The 14,712-nt window shown below is 38.7% G+C and overlaps 2 protein-coding genes across 3 annotated transcripts; one reads left to right on the forward strand and one right to left on the reverse strand.

Annotated features, from left to right (window-relative positions):
* Positions 1-3,472: 3,472 nt before the first annotated feature.
* Positions 3,473-5,222, reverse strand: LOC116053853 (zinc finger protein 664-like). The gene is made up of 2 exons (XM_031305014.2): positions 4,969-5,222; positions 3,473-4,861 (listed from the first exon to the last, which is right to left on the reverse strand). The coding sequence occupies exons 1-2, from the start codon at positions 5,138-5,140 to the stop codon at positions 3,738-3,740; spliced, it is 1,296 nt and encodes a 431-aa protein (XP_031160874.1). The 5' UTR covers positions 5,141-5,222; the 3' UTR covers positions 3,473-3,737.
* Positions 5,223-6,383: 1,161 nt separating this feature from the next.
* On the forward strand, positions 6,384-9,508 carry LOC116053855 (zinc finger and SCAN domain-containing protein 2-like). 2 transcript variants are annotated; one of them, XM_035991016.1, is made up of 3 exons: positions 6,384-6,667; positions 7,624-8,181; positions 8,434-9,508. In XM_035991016.1, exons 1-3 carry the CDS (start codon positions 6,496-6,498, stop codon positions 8,877-8,879), a joined length of 1,176 nt encoding a protein of 391 aa, XP_035846909.1. In that variant the 5' UTR covers positions 6,384-6,495; the 3' UTR covers positions 8,880-9,508. The 2 variants fall into 2 exon arrangements, with proteins under 2 accessions (XP_035846909.1, XP_035846905.1); XM_035991012.1 differs by having other exon boundaries at positions 6,385-6,667; positions 7,624-9,508.
* Positions 9,509-14,712: the final 5,204 nt, after the last annotated feature.

Raw genomic sequence — 14,712 nt, forward strand, 5'->3', positions numbered from 1 at the left:
TCTTTTGTCTGCAACATCAGATTTACTTTTATATTTTTATGTATTTTGTAATTGCATCAACTTGATATGGTTTTTGTTGTTTAGGGCTTTTGAGGTGACACAAACATAAATAGTAGATTATACTAAACAGTGTTGTCGTTGAATCAGATTAAATAATGAATACAATGATCAGTGCCTCACGTATGTATTCTAAGGACAAAGCTTGGTATGGTGATGATGTAAGAATACCAGATTCATCCGGAAGTCTAAACCTATAAGCAAATCCTGTTTATAAAAGCTGCAGATGGGTGTGACTGTCATCACAAATTCAAGTAGTCATAGTAAAATAAATAGTTCTCTTCAGAGGGTTAAGTTATAACATGCAAGAGGTGTTTTAATGTTGCAGCTCACAAAATGTAGGTTAAGTTAAAGTTTGATTTGATACAGTTGGTTTGATCAGTGGAGCTTGCTCATATTGAACAAACATGTATGCAGTGGTTTAATGTAACTACATGTACTCTGTATTTATGTACAACATTAATTGTCCTCAGGTGGCCATGATTGCATGTACATTCCACACAAATATTTTACCTTTCAAATAAAATAATCAGTTTTTAGGTGTTCTTCTATTACTTTACTTTTGTAACATATAGTTCTACTTTAGTAAACTGTAGTTTCTACATTTTACCGGCAGTTATACTTTTAGGCCACTACATTTACTTGACAGCTATAGTTATTTTGCCGATTAAGATTTTACATGCAGTGCCCGTTCAAGAAAGTGCCTGTTTGCAACGGGCCAACTGCTTGGCTTATTGCTGCTTGCAGCTTTCTCCAGAACCAATGTACCCCAAAATAACTTACAGAAGGACCCCAAAATGCAACTCAACTGTAAACTACTGACTTACTATTTAGTTCTACTCAGAGAAAAACATTGTACTACTACATTTACCTGACAGAGAACGTTACAGATTCAGATTCTACTCACAAAATATCACAATTAAAATATGATGCATTAATATTCAGTTTTTGGTGGATAATCACTTTTTTGGCACAACACCGGTAGCCCACTGCGAAGACATGCTTGACGGAGAGCTTTGAAGCCCCGCCCCCGCAGCTGCACACAGGTGTCTGTTTGTCTTCTTTTTTTCTCAACCTCTATCGTGCGGTTGTTTAGTTTTATTCACAGTTTATTAATATCCAATATACAACGCTGTGCAAACTGTTCCGAATTACAAATGGCAAGTTCATTGGGTACCCAGGAAGCCAAGTGTGAAGCAGATCGGACGAATAGTTTTCAAGATATTTGAAAGACAACGGACACACAAACAGCTGTTAATAATACATACAGAGCTTCCTCGATTTAAAGTTAGATACACTTCTAGTGAGCTTATTAAATAAGATGCCGTGTTTAACTATCCATCCTGTTAAAGGTGAACCAGGTAAAAAAGTGGAATAGCTGCACCTCGACTGCAATACATGTGCTATGCAATAGCAGAACATGTATCATTTCTCCTTACTCTGAAAAGAAAGCAAAACCATTTTTACAAAAAAAAGATAGCAAGCAGATTTACACACATTTTATAGAAAGAATAGGCTACACACCTTGAATGTATGTAGGTTTCCTCCATACCTCCTCCTTCCAAACAATATCCAACAGTCTGCGCTGACGATCAATCAATCTACCTATACCACAAGTCCCCTCTGAGTCAGTACACGGGGCTAAGTGTAGTGACCTTAAATGTACAATATTTGCCTGTAAAATGTAGTAAACTATATGTAGCATAAAATGAAAGTGATGAAATACCTCAAAACATGTTTTTTTTTAATTTGAAGTGGTTTAAGCTGTCCTACCTGTGTATAATTTACATTAAATCTTGTTCATCTGAAGACAATCAATGTTACAAAGTACTTGAGTTAATATAGTTGCATTCCTCCACTGCATACTTTACATGTTTGTTCAATATAAGTAAGCTCCACTAATCAAACTACCAAACTTTATCAAACCAAAATGTAACTTGACCGACAGTCGGTAAACTGCAAGATTAAAACACATCTTGTATGTCACAACACTCTGAAAAGAACTATTTTTACTGTGATTACTTGACTTTTGATGTCAGTCACACCCATCTGGTTGGAAGTTCGATCCCTGGCCTTGCAGTCCCATGTCGAAGTGTCCTTGGGCAAGACACTGAACCCCGAGTTGCCCCTGATGCTGCGCCATCGGAGTGTAAATGTGTGTGAATGTTTATCTGATGAGCAGGTGGCACCTTGTACGGCAGCCTCGGCCACAGTGTGTGAATGGTGAATGGTTCCTGTACTATGTAAAAGTGCTTTGAGTAGTCGTTAAGACTAGAAAAGCGCTATATAAAAAAAAAAAAGTCCATCTGCAGCCTTTATAAAGAGAAAGTGCGTAGAGCTTTAGACTTGGATCAATGTGGTATTCTTAAATGATCACCTTACACAGCTGTATTGTTGAATACATACACAAGGTCAAAAAATAGCATGTTGTGCCCACATTCCTTTAGGCACTGATCATTGTATTCATTACTTAGGCTGTTTCGTTGTTAGCACCGTGTAATATATCTTCTACAATTTGTGTTTGTGTCACCTCATAAGCCCCAAACAACAACAAATCAGTTGATGCAATTCCAAAATACACAATATAATATATAAAGTCATATGACATGTTGCAGACAAAAGAGAAACAACTCCAGTTGGCAGGATGAGTGACCCAACACCATTAGGGAGAGGATTTCTCAGCCTCAACATATACTTCACAATCCACTCTTATAACGTGGTGTATAAAATTATTTTAAAAAAAAGACAAATTAATTGGTCAAACATTTAGGAACTATATGCACTCACTGTGCAACAAAGATTTGCCAAAGTTTGGGATTTTATGATTGTTTTAAAGAAATATTGTTGCTAACCGAAATAGGAGTAAAAAATTGAGGTTAGTTCAACAAAACTTGATGGCATTGTCGAAAATGTACTACTTCAACATATTGTGACCTTGTTACTACCCGATGTGAGTCGAGTGCAGATGTGAGTTGCGCATGCTCAGATTTAAACGGTTTACGGCATAACGCCAAGGGATCCAGAGCCGGCAAACGTTTAGCTATCTATGATTGTTTGATTGCTAACGTTAGCTCAAAACGCCATTCAAGTGACAGCCTTTGTTGTGTTCAATTGCTAACTTGTAGCCAGCAGTGAACGAACTTAGTTATGTAGATCCATTTTTATTGTATTGACATTACAGAAGTCTCTCGTTAGCAGGTTCTTGTAGGCTACTTCAGCCTCTAATCTAGAACTGACATCAGGGATCATGCCGTGAATGTGATGCCTAACGCTAAATAATAAATAACTGCTATGTAATGTACCCATCTCATTATTCTGTGGCTAACAGCAAAACAGATCTGCGTGAAATCGTCATTGTCGCAAAGTGACGCATGCGCAACTCACATCTGCACTCGACTCACATCAGGTAGTGACAACCTCCTCGCAATGGGGAATTGTATACATTCAGTTAGAGAGATGTAGCTATTGCAAAAGTGTATTTATTTCAGTTAGTAAACACTTCTCCAAGGGAGTTTCAGCTCGATGGTTTCTCCTTTGTATGTTTTTTCCAACGACGTACTTTGAGTAACATTTTCCCTGAAGTGCCGCAATTATGTGGCTCCTCACTTCAGGGAATTATTGTGTTTTGATTATCAGCCACAAGAACTGAATTGTCTCCCATGTATTTTGCAAACACACGGCTACTTGCCTGTATGCGATCTGCTGTGTCTTGCCAACTGACACACATCAAAGTATCTGTTTCCGCAGATCTTGCAAAGGTACGGCTTCTCACCAGTGTGGGCTCTTCGAATGTGCACTAACAAGCCACTGTTACGTCCGAAACCTTTTCCACATGTTTTGCAAGAATATCGTTTCTCACCTGTGTGGATTCTCATGTGGCTTTTCAGTCCTGACCCCGCAACAAATCTTTTCCCGCAGGTCTTGCAAAGGTATGGCTTCTCGCCTGTGTGGATTCTCATGTGAATCAACAAGTCATTACTTTGTCTGAAATTTTTCCCACACGTTTTGCAAGAATATGGCTTCTCACCTGTGTGGATTCTCATGTGGCTTTTCAGTCCTGACACCCCAACAAATCTTTTCCCACAGGTGCTGCAAGAATAAGGCTTCTCACCTGTGTGGGTTCTCATGTGCACTAACAAGTGACCACAAATTCTAAAAGCTTTTCCACATGTTGTGCATGTATACGGCTTTTCACCTGTATGGACTCTTATGTGAGTGTTCAATGTTGATGTCTGATTAAATCTTTTCCCACAGATGTTACAAGAATATGGCTTCTCACCTGTGTGGGTTCTCAGGTGTATATGCAAATTGGACTTACACTTGAAAGCTTTCTCACAAATGTCACAATGGAAAAACGTTTTTCCTGTTTGAGTATTACGTTGAATCTTTAACACGTTAGGGCTGTTTACATTGTTACTGTAACTTCTGCATTTGTGGCGTCTTTTCTTTGGTGCTGGCTCTGCATTTGTTGTCGACCCCGAGTCTCCATGCTTGCCTTCTTTCTGATCTTGGCTCTCAGCTACTTGAAAGTTGTGAGAGAGGAACTGGTGGTCAGTGTTTGGTTCTGGTTCACTGTGCTCACTTTCCTCATAAGTAGGAGTCAACATAAAGGCATCAGTCTCCTGCTTCATTTCGAGCTGCTCTTCCTCCTGACTGGTGCAGAGTTCCTCCTGTTCCTCTTTAATCTGTGGAGGCTCTGGCTCCTCTCGGTCCAGACTGGAGTTCATCTCCTGAATACAGAGCTGCTGCTCAGCGGGAACCTCCTCCTCCTCTTCCTCCTTAGAGACATGTTGCTGTGGGAGCTCTGGAGGCACAGAGAACAGAAGGAATAGGATAATGTGATTAGTACCAGTGTATATTTAAACAAATGTTATGTAAATAGTGTTATTAAAAAAGATACGTTTTACATACCTATCCTGTGTAACTTTATTTCAGGTTTCCAAACGATGTCCAGCAGTCTGCGCTGACGGTCGATCTCTTCCTCATACTCAACGATAGTTTTCTCAAATACTCCGAATATTTCTTCAGCGGCAGCAGTTAGTCGCTCGTTGACAAACTCTCTCAGATACTTAACTAAAGACATTGCTGCTTTATTATAAATTAAATCTGCTAATACAACGCGTGCACTGCATACCAATGGATGTGGCGCCTTTTGTTTACTTCCCCTGGATGTCGCACCGTTAATAAGTTCTGGCAGTGGAAGTGAGTTAGCCTTTCGTTCCGCTTTTACTGACGGTTGTACGTCTCTCTTGCTTCGTTAAATTATGTCAGGGGTATTCAAAGACTACTGAACCGAAGACATCTTTGCTTAATATACTTTACCTAACGTATTGCTGATGGACCAACCTCCTTAAATTAACTCAAAATAAATCCATGCCATCAGGTGCCACGCATGGATGTATGCAACTACTTCCATGTTACTTCTCTACGTCTTTGTATTTTTTGTCGGATTGTTCTTTTACTGTCTGTGATTGCAATACAACATTTTAGGTGCATACTGCCACCTACCGTACAGTACAGGATATATACCTGGCTTTTTTTTTTTTTACAGAACACCATGCGTCAGGGTTTTTACAAGTTGCCTCAGTATCATTTGTGGTTTATAAATAGGCAGCACTGGTGTACACTGTTTACATAGACTGCTAATACATTCAGCACATCCCCAACCGGCACCGTCAGACACCGCCTACCAAGAGCCTGGGTCTGCCGAGGTTTCTTCCTAAAAGGGAGTTTTTCCTCGCCACTGTCGCATTAGCCACTGATATGCTTGCTCTTGGGGGAATTACTGGAATTGTTGGGTCTTTGTAAATTATAGAGTGTGGTCTAGACCTACTCTATCTGTAAAGTGTCTCGAGATAACTCTTGAATTGAAAAAAAATTGAAATGAATATACTCTATTAATCACACCAGTGTCACTTTATCATGTAGGCTAACTTTGTCTCCAAATACTGCACATTTTCTTTTTTTTTTATTCTGTTCTATTTTGGTGTAGGCTCACCTCTTATTATTTATTGTATACGTATCTGTATTTATTTCTGCTGTTTCTGTTGTACTGCTGCAACAACCGAATTTCCCCGCTGGTGATCAATAGATGTATTTGGCATGTTTACATTTTAAATGCAGGTATTTTTATCATTGGGTGCTACTTTAATTGTCTGCGTTAAGTTCTTTCACTCCTGGTAATATGTGTTTATGGTATTCTGCGAAATAACTCGAAAAGACATTAGTTAAATGTAGTACAAAATAACCCAAATTTCCCGTGAAATGAGAAACAAATTTACAGTCTATGGTAAAATCCTACGTGAAAGGGGAACGAAAAACAACTCACTTCCACTACCGGTAACAGTGTAACACATCTAGCGGAAGTAAACAACACGAGCGCTGGTAGCGTTAGTTAGTCGTTGCGCAAATCATTTTTTAATTTGTAAATTAGCAACAATGTCTTCAGTTCAGTATTTGAGAGAGTTTGTCAACGAGCGACTAACTGCTGCTGCTGAAGAAATATTCGGAGTTTTTGAGAAAACTATCGTCGAGTACGAGGAAGAGATCGACCGTCAGCGCAGACTGTTGGATGTCGTTTGGAAACCTGAAATAAAGTTACTCCGGATAGGTGTGTAAAACTTCATTTTAAATAACACTTAACAGAGAAACATTGGCACAAACTTGTCTGTATTTTTTTTTCGTGATCGTCTCAGTAGTATAATCTAGGGATGTCACGATACCAAAACTCTAGTATTCCCGATACCAACAAAAATACACGATATTTGATACTAAAGTCGATACCACGGTGTGTGTTAAAAAAAGAAGGAAGAAAATAATAATAATAATAATAATACTTCTCATTAAAATAAACATTAATTCCTTTATTTAAATATGGGGGGGGGGGGGCAGCGTCATGTCACTCTTCTTTCAGTGTTTTCTTTAGTTTCAACTTTCTGTTATGGTGTGGAGTGGAGGGGACAAGGAGAGCGTGATTTACAAAAACGAAAACGTCAGTCTTCTGGACCCCACAGCCTGTTGCTTTGGAGCCTGGCGTCACCACACAGCCAGCGTACGGTACTGTCTTTCATGAGTTCACCTGGAACTCCCAGGCAGTCTGTTTCTCTCTGCCGTTGTTGTTTTTCACAAAGAACCGGGCTGGTTAAAAATAACTGATGTTATAGAGGTCTGTTAAAACAAGCGCTATCAGAGCACACGTTAGATTGTGATAGACAATGGCAGAGAGAAATAGACTCACTTGCGGTTTGGGAGTTCCAGGTGAAGTCGTGAAAGCCGCCGCCGTAGATGTACGGTAAAGCCAGAAGCTAAATGCGGTCAAGCCGTACAGGGAGATGAGCGGCTATTCACTGTTTTTCCGTGCTGGTCGGTGTTCTTCTTCAGCATTTAGCGGCAGTCAATCAGTCGTATATACTGCCCCCGTCAGGTCCGGAAGGATGGCATCCCCCGGTACCTGGAAAAATGAGTACCGGCACGTTTTCAGAATTTTGGTACCGAGTTGGTACCAAAGTATCGGTTCTCATGACATCCCTAGTATAATCCTATTCCTTCTGTTCTCCGTGCCTCCAGAGCTCCCACAGCAACATGTCTCTAAGGAGGAGGAGGAGGAGGAGGTTCCCGCTGAGCAGCAGCTCTCTATTCAGGAGATGAACTCCAGTCTGGACCGAGAGGAGCCAGAGCCTCCACAGATTAAAGAGGAACAGGAGGAACTCTGCACCAGTCAGGAGGAAGAGCAGCTTGAACTGAAGCAGGAGACTGATGCCTTTATGTTGACTCCTACTTATGAGGAAAGTGAGCACAGTGAACCAGAACCAAACACTGACCACCAGATCCTCTCTCACACCTCTCATGAAGCTGAGAGCCAAGATCAGAAAGTAGGCAACCATGGAGACTCTAGAAATCCAGAGCCAGAACAACAGAAAAGCAACTTGTTAGAAATTTACTGTAATACTCACACAGGCAAAAAGTATTTCAAATGTGAAACATGTGGAAAAGATTTTAAATATAGGTCACTATTGCAGAGACACCTGAGAGTCCACACAGGTGAGAAGCCATATTCTTGCAAAACGTGTGGGAAAGATTTCAAACTTAGCAGTGCCTTGACAGTCCACATGAGAATGCACACAGGTGAAAAGCCATACTTTTGCAAGACCTGCGGGATACGATTCTCTGCCATGCCCGCATTGAGAAGGCACATGACAATCCACACAGGTGAGAAGCGATATACGTGTGAAACATGTGGAAAAGATTTTCGACTTAGCAGTGTCTTGAAAGTCCACATGAGAACCCACACAGGTGAGAAGCCGCACCTTTGCAAGACCTGCGAGAAAGGATTCTGTGACCTTTCAACATTGATAAAGCATAGGAGAATCCACACAGGTGAGAAGCCGTATACCTGTAATACATGTGGGAAAGATTTCAGACGTAACAATGAATTGGTGGTCCACATCAGAACCCACACAGGGGAGAAGCCGTACCTTTGCAAGACCTGCGGGAAAAGATTCTGTGACATTAAAGCATTGAAAAGGCATATGGGAATCCACACAGGTGAGAAGCCTTATACCTGCAAAACATGTGGCAAAGATTTCAGACGTAACGATGAATTGATAGTCCACGTGAGAATCCACACAGGTGAGAAGCCGTATGTTTGTAAAACATGTGGTAGAGCTTTTAGACAGAGAGGTGATTTGACAGTCCACATGAGAACCCACACAGGTGAGACGCCTTATACTTGTAAAACATGTGGAAAAGGTTACAGATGCAAAAGTGGCTTGTTGGTCCACATGAGAAGAGCCCACACTGGTGAGAAGCCGTATCTTTGCTAAAGCTTTGAGGAAAAATCTATGGAATGTTATTTGGAAAGGCATGTAGGAGAGCATACAGACAAGTAGTGTTCTGTTTGAACCCACACAAGTGAGGAGCCCCATGAATGCAGCACTAGTGTAAAATGTTTTTTGTCAAATCATGCTCTTGAAATTCAAGCTAATACTTCTGTGGAGATGTGTTCAAGAAATGAATGTAATACACTTTTGCAGTAGCTACATTTTTATAATTTAATGTGAAGCACATTATTAAAGATATGTCAATATCTTAGTGTAAAGTTTCCCTTTATATGATTATATTACTTATATTTCTGTTAGCAACAGTATTTCTTTGAAACAATCATAATCTTCCAAATCATGGAAAAATGTTTCACAGTGAGTGCACAGTAGTGACTGATAGAGTAATGGTGTGATTATGTTGGTTGTTGCTTTTGCCAAATATCTATTAACCAAGTACTGTATGTCACAATCACTTTTAGTAAGGACTTAAAATCCATACTTCAAGTAGTATTGATAGTTCTTTATGAAGCCTCCTACACATCTTTGAAAGAAGTCCATTTTTACATTTCAGAGTGACTAACATTGTTTTAAATTATATAAGAAATGCTATTACATTTGAACGTGCCTTTTTGCTATTTGTATACACTACCTCAGTTATGTGTCAAACAAATTGTGAATTGTTGCTCCATATGTATATTCAGTGATACACATATACATACTCTAAATATTGTATACTAGTATTTCAGTACTGCAAAAATATAGCTATATATCAGTGGTACTCAAACATTAGAAAAAAGAAACTACAGAAAAAAGAAGGCATGCAAATTTGTCGAAATGTGATAAATTTATAGAAAAAAATACTTAAATGTATGGAGGGCCGACCGTGACCTCTTATGTGTATACTGCAGTCTGAATGCATGTGTATTCTGCATGACCTGAACTCACTCAGGTGAGTGACCACATATTTGTAAAACATGTCGGAGAGATTTTAGATTTAGCAGGGACTTTAAAAGCCACAATAGAACTAATTTGGGTTAAGAGCTGCATCATAGCAGTACAGAGGTTTCAGGTGGAGTTAAATTCATACATGCGAGAAGCTGCATACTTGCAAAACGTGGAATAGGTTTCAATTCAATAAAAAGATGTATAACCTCACAGTTTTGCAATATGTTCAACTTTGTATTTACATAAATTACAGTTAATAAAGTCGGTTTTTCTTCATACAAAAAAATGACACGTGACAATATTGTAGACAGCATACTGTTTTATACTTTGAAGACTGCACATTACAGGGGGGTTCGACCAAAATGGCGGCCGAGTAAGTGCGTTAATGCTGAGCTCCTGCACAAAAGTTTTATTTTGGTGGAAACTTAAAAAAATACTATATCCTCACCTTGTCGGACTGATGTCTATACTTGTGGGAAACAACTATATGTCATCCCGTGATAGAAAAAGAATGAACAAGAGTAAGAAGAACGTCGTTCCTGAAGTACAGGCAGGTAACGCTCTGATAGCCTCGTGCCACGACTATGCTAGCACAACCTTGGCTAGCACTATGTCTACGGTAGAAGTCTCCATGTCAGAAGATTTCCCCCCTCTTCCTGTGACTCCGTGTGATTCCCCAACTGCAAAAAAGGCTCTCTATGTAACAAAACACGACTCAACACCCCAGGATAACGTCGTTATCTCTACCCTCTCTCAGCTTATAAAGGAGCAGGCTGATTCCATAAAAATGCTGGTGAGTGAAAACTCCAAGAAGATTGATGGAAACGCACTGAAAATTGAAGGGCTGAAGAAAACTCTAGATTTAGCTTGTAGTGAATTAAAAGAAACACAACAGAAAGTAAAGAGTGTTGATGGTCGTCTTAAAGAGGAGGAAAAAAAAGTGGCGGCACTTCTAACTCGTGTGTGCGAACTGGAGACCTATTCAAGAAGATGGAACCTGAAACTCTACGGAGTGGCCGAAAACTCTGCAGAAATTGTGAAGGGGAAAGTTGTAGAGCTTTGTCGGAGTATTCTCCCAGATGTAAACAACAAGCTCCCAGCCGCGATCGACGTCGTTCATCGTATCGGAAAACCAACACCTGCCAGCTCTCGGCCGAGAGCAATCATCATCAGATTCTCCCAGAGATCCTACAGAGATGCGCTATGGAAGGCAGCCAAAAATCACCCCATCATGCGAACAAGCTCCGCTTTGTCGAAGATCTCCCTCAACCGGTCAAGGAGGCCAGATTGAAGATGTGGCCTTTGGTGAGTAAGGCACGTAGTGAGGGAAAGCCTGCTTGCTTTGTTGGAGCACGAGCCTTTGTCGATGGGAAGGAAATCACCTGAAGTACTGGTGACCTTAAATCACCTGAATGATGAGCATAAGACATATCTCATAACTATATATTTTTTCGGCACACAGCCAAAATGAGTATCCAGGTTCTTGGTTTATTTTTACTGCCTTATTACTGAGCCTGGTCCTAAGTTTTGTTTGGAAAACGTTTCTGTTGGATATAATATATCTCTTAAAGAATACACTTATTGACCAACTTTCTGAAAGACTGTTATTTGAAATATGTTGGTCTCTTTTCCTTTTTTGAACTCAACACCTAAAAACTTAATTTTCCACCAATAAGTTAAACCTGTTATTACTCTAAGGTGCAGCTTGATGCTCGGTATGGCTTTATTAGGTTATTTGCTCCGTAGTATCTCATAAGCCTTTTCTATTTCAAATATTTCATTGTCTATTGTTTCTTTAAATGCCAGGGGGTTAAGAAATATTGCTAAACGTAAAGCTTTGTTTTTATTTGTTAAACAACTGAACACAGATTTATCATTTTGTCAGGAATCTCATTCAACTTCAAGTGATGTAAATTTTTGGAGAACTCAGTGGGGTAATGAGTTATGGTTTTCTCACTGCTCAGAAAGATCAGCTGGTGTCTTAACGATGAAGCAAAGATATAATGGTGACATTCTACACACAGATACAGATCCAAAAGGGCACTTTATTTGCCAAGTGATTAGTTACAACAAGATTGTTTTAATTATTTTTAATGTATATGGGTACAATTCTAATCTAGAAAACATTCAGTTACTTGCTGACATAGAGAATAGACTCACGCATTGGTTAACAAAGTTTCCAAACTCTCATATTTTGCTTGGAGGAGACCTTAATGTTACTTTAAATTCCCAGATTGATAGATGGCCACCTGTGCGTGATAGTGGTAGAAATACATACTTTAAGCTTTTTATGGAAAGATATGATTTAACTGACATATGGAGAATTAAATTCCCAGATGTTTTATCCTTCACTTGGAGTAACAAAAACAAAACTAGGCTTTCCCGTATAGACTTTTGGCTAGTGTCAAATAGTATTAAAGAACAAGATGTGACCGTGAACATTCTTCCCTGTCCCTTAAGCGATCATAAAGCAATTTACATTTCTATAAAATTATTTCCCTCAGATGGTTGCCAATGGTTGGAAATTAAATAATTCTCTCCTCAAAGTTGAGGAGGTTAAACAGAAAATCCCACAGTTGATAAAACACTTTTTTAACAAAGCTGAGATGGAAAAATCCTTTAGTGTTAATTGGGAGTTATTTAAATATGAATCAGCCAAATATTTTAGGAAGCTTGGTAGCAATCTTGCTAAAATTAGGAAATTAGAGGAACAAAAGGTTATCACAGGTATATCGGTCTTGTCTCAAATATCACCAGATGCTTTAACAGAGGAGGAAAAAATAGAAATGTTTAATTTACAAAAGAACCTGGATGAAATATATAAGAGGAAGGTGGAAGGAGCTTTTATAAGGTCTCGGAAGCATTGGTTAGAAGAAGGAGAACAGAATTCTTCATATTTCTTCAAACTGGAAAAGTACCATGCAAAAGTTAATACCATTAATGAGCTAAACATTGACAACTCTATAACTGATGATCAACAGTTAATATCTAATTTTTGCTCCTCATTTTACAAAAAGCTATATACTGCAGAATATTCAGAAAATGATGCTTTTTTATTCCTCAACTCTCTACATAACACCCCTCAACTCGACAACTCAGAAAGGGATCTTTGCGATCTCCCTTTAACCCTGACAGAGGTCAGTGAGTGTTTAGAACTTTTAAAAGACAACAAGTCCCCGGGGACAGACGGTTTATCCTCAGAATTTTATGAACTGTTTTCCCAGCAGATGGCGCCCTTCTTATTGCAGGTATTTAATGAAAGCATATCAACCAATACCTTACCTTGGAGTATGACTCAAGGTCTGATTACTTTAATCCCTAAACCACGCAAGGATTTACTTTATATTGATAACTGGCGTCCTATTTGTCTTTTAAATAATGATTATAAAATATTAGCCTTGATCTTTGCTAGAAGAATAAAAAAAGTATTAAACTCTATAATTGATGAAACACAATCAGGATTTATGCCCAATAGGCATATCTCCAACAACATTAGACTAGTCTTAGATTTAGTTGACTATTCATATTTAATTTCAGACGACAGCTTTGTGTTTTTCTTAGACTTTTTCAAGGCTTTTGATACTGTCGAGCATCATTTTCTCTATCATTCACTTAAGAAGTTTGGCTTTGGGGATTTCTTTTGTAATGCGATCAAAACTCTCTACAATAATGCAAATTGCTCCCTTAAACTTAAAAATGGATCCTCGCCCAGATTTGAAATCAAACGTGGAATTCGGCAGGGTTGCCCTATATCTCCCTACCTTTTTCTGCTTGCAGCCCAACTTTTATGTGAACATATTAAATATAGTCATTTGCAGGGTATTTCCATCGCTGATAAGACAATTGTTTTAAGTCAACTGGCAGATGACACAACACTGCTTTTAAAAGACAGCTCCCAGGTTCCTCTAGCAATTTCTATAATAGAAGTCTTCAGTAAAGCTTCTGGTCTCCGTTTAAATCTCAAAAAATGTGAATTACTAGCACTTAAAGATTGTGATGTTGATATGATCGCTAATATTCCTGTGAAAAATAGTATAAATTATTTAGGGCTTGTTATTGATAAAAATGAACTCCAAAGATGCAAGAATAATTTCACTCCCATTGTTGAAAAAACAAGAAAGAAATTCAACCTTTGGCTTTTATGTGACTTATCATTAAAAGGCAGGATTCTACTCTCGAAGGCTGAAGGAATATCAAGATTAACATACGCTGCACTGTCTTTATATGTAGATCAACAAATGTGTAAAACTATAGACAAAGTTCTATATGATTTTGTGTGGAAAAACCGCACTCACTATCTGAGAAAGTCTGTTTTAATGAATGAGTACAGTAAAGGTGGCCTCAGTTTCCTGGACTTTAATACCTTAAATAACACTTTCAAAATTAATTGGATTAAACGTTACTTAAAGTGTCCAACTTCCTTGTGGAATTTTATTCCTCATTATGTTTTTTCCTCAGTTGGTGGTCTCCAGTTTTTATTGGTCTGTACCTATAATATTGATAAAATTCCTCTTAAACTTTCTTCATTCCATAAACAAATGCTGCTGGCTTGGGCTTTGATTTACAAGCATCATTTCTCTCCTCATAGATTTTATATTTGGAACAACAGATATATTTTGTATAAAAACAAATCCATTTTCTTTCAGCAGTGGGTTGACAACAACATATTGCTTCTAAGTCAATTACTCAACCAGCATGGTCAGCTTTATAATTATGTTGAGTTCATTCATCACTACGGCATCCCTGTCTCTCAGAAGGAATTCTCTATTGTTTTTGATGCAATACCTTCAGCTGTCATTGCACTCTTTAAAGGTTTTAGTGGAGTTGGTGATCACCCTATACTGTTAAATGTGAAAGAAACAACTGTTGGGAATATTTGTTTTTCACTACA

Source organism: Sander lucioperca, chromosome 2 (assembly GCF_008315115.2).
Source record: "Sander lucioperca isolate FBNREF2018 chromosome 2, SLUC_FBN_1.2, whole genome shotgun sequence".
Taxonomy (NCBI): domain Eukaryota; kingdom Metazoa; phylum Chordata; class Actinopteri; order Perciformes; family Percidae; genus Sander; species Sander lucioperca.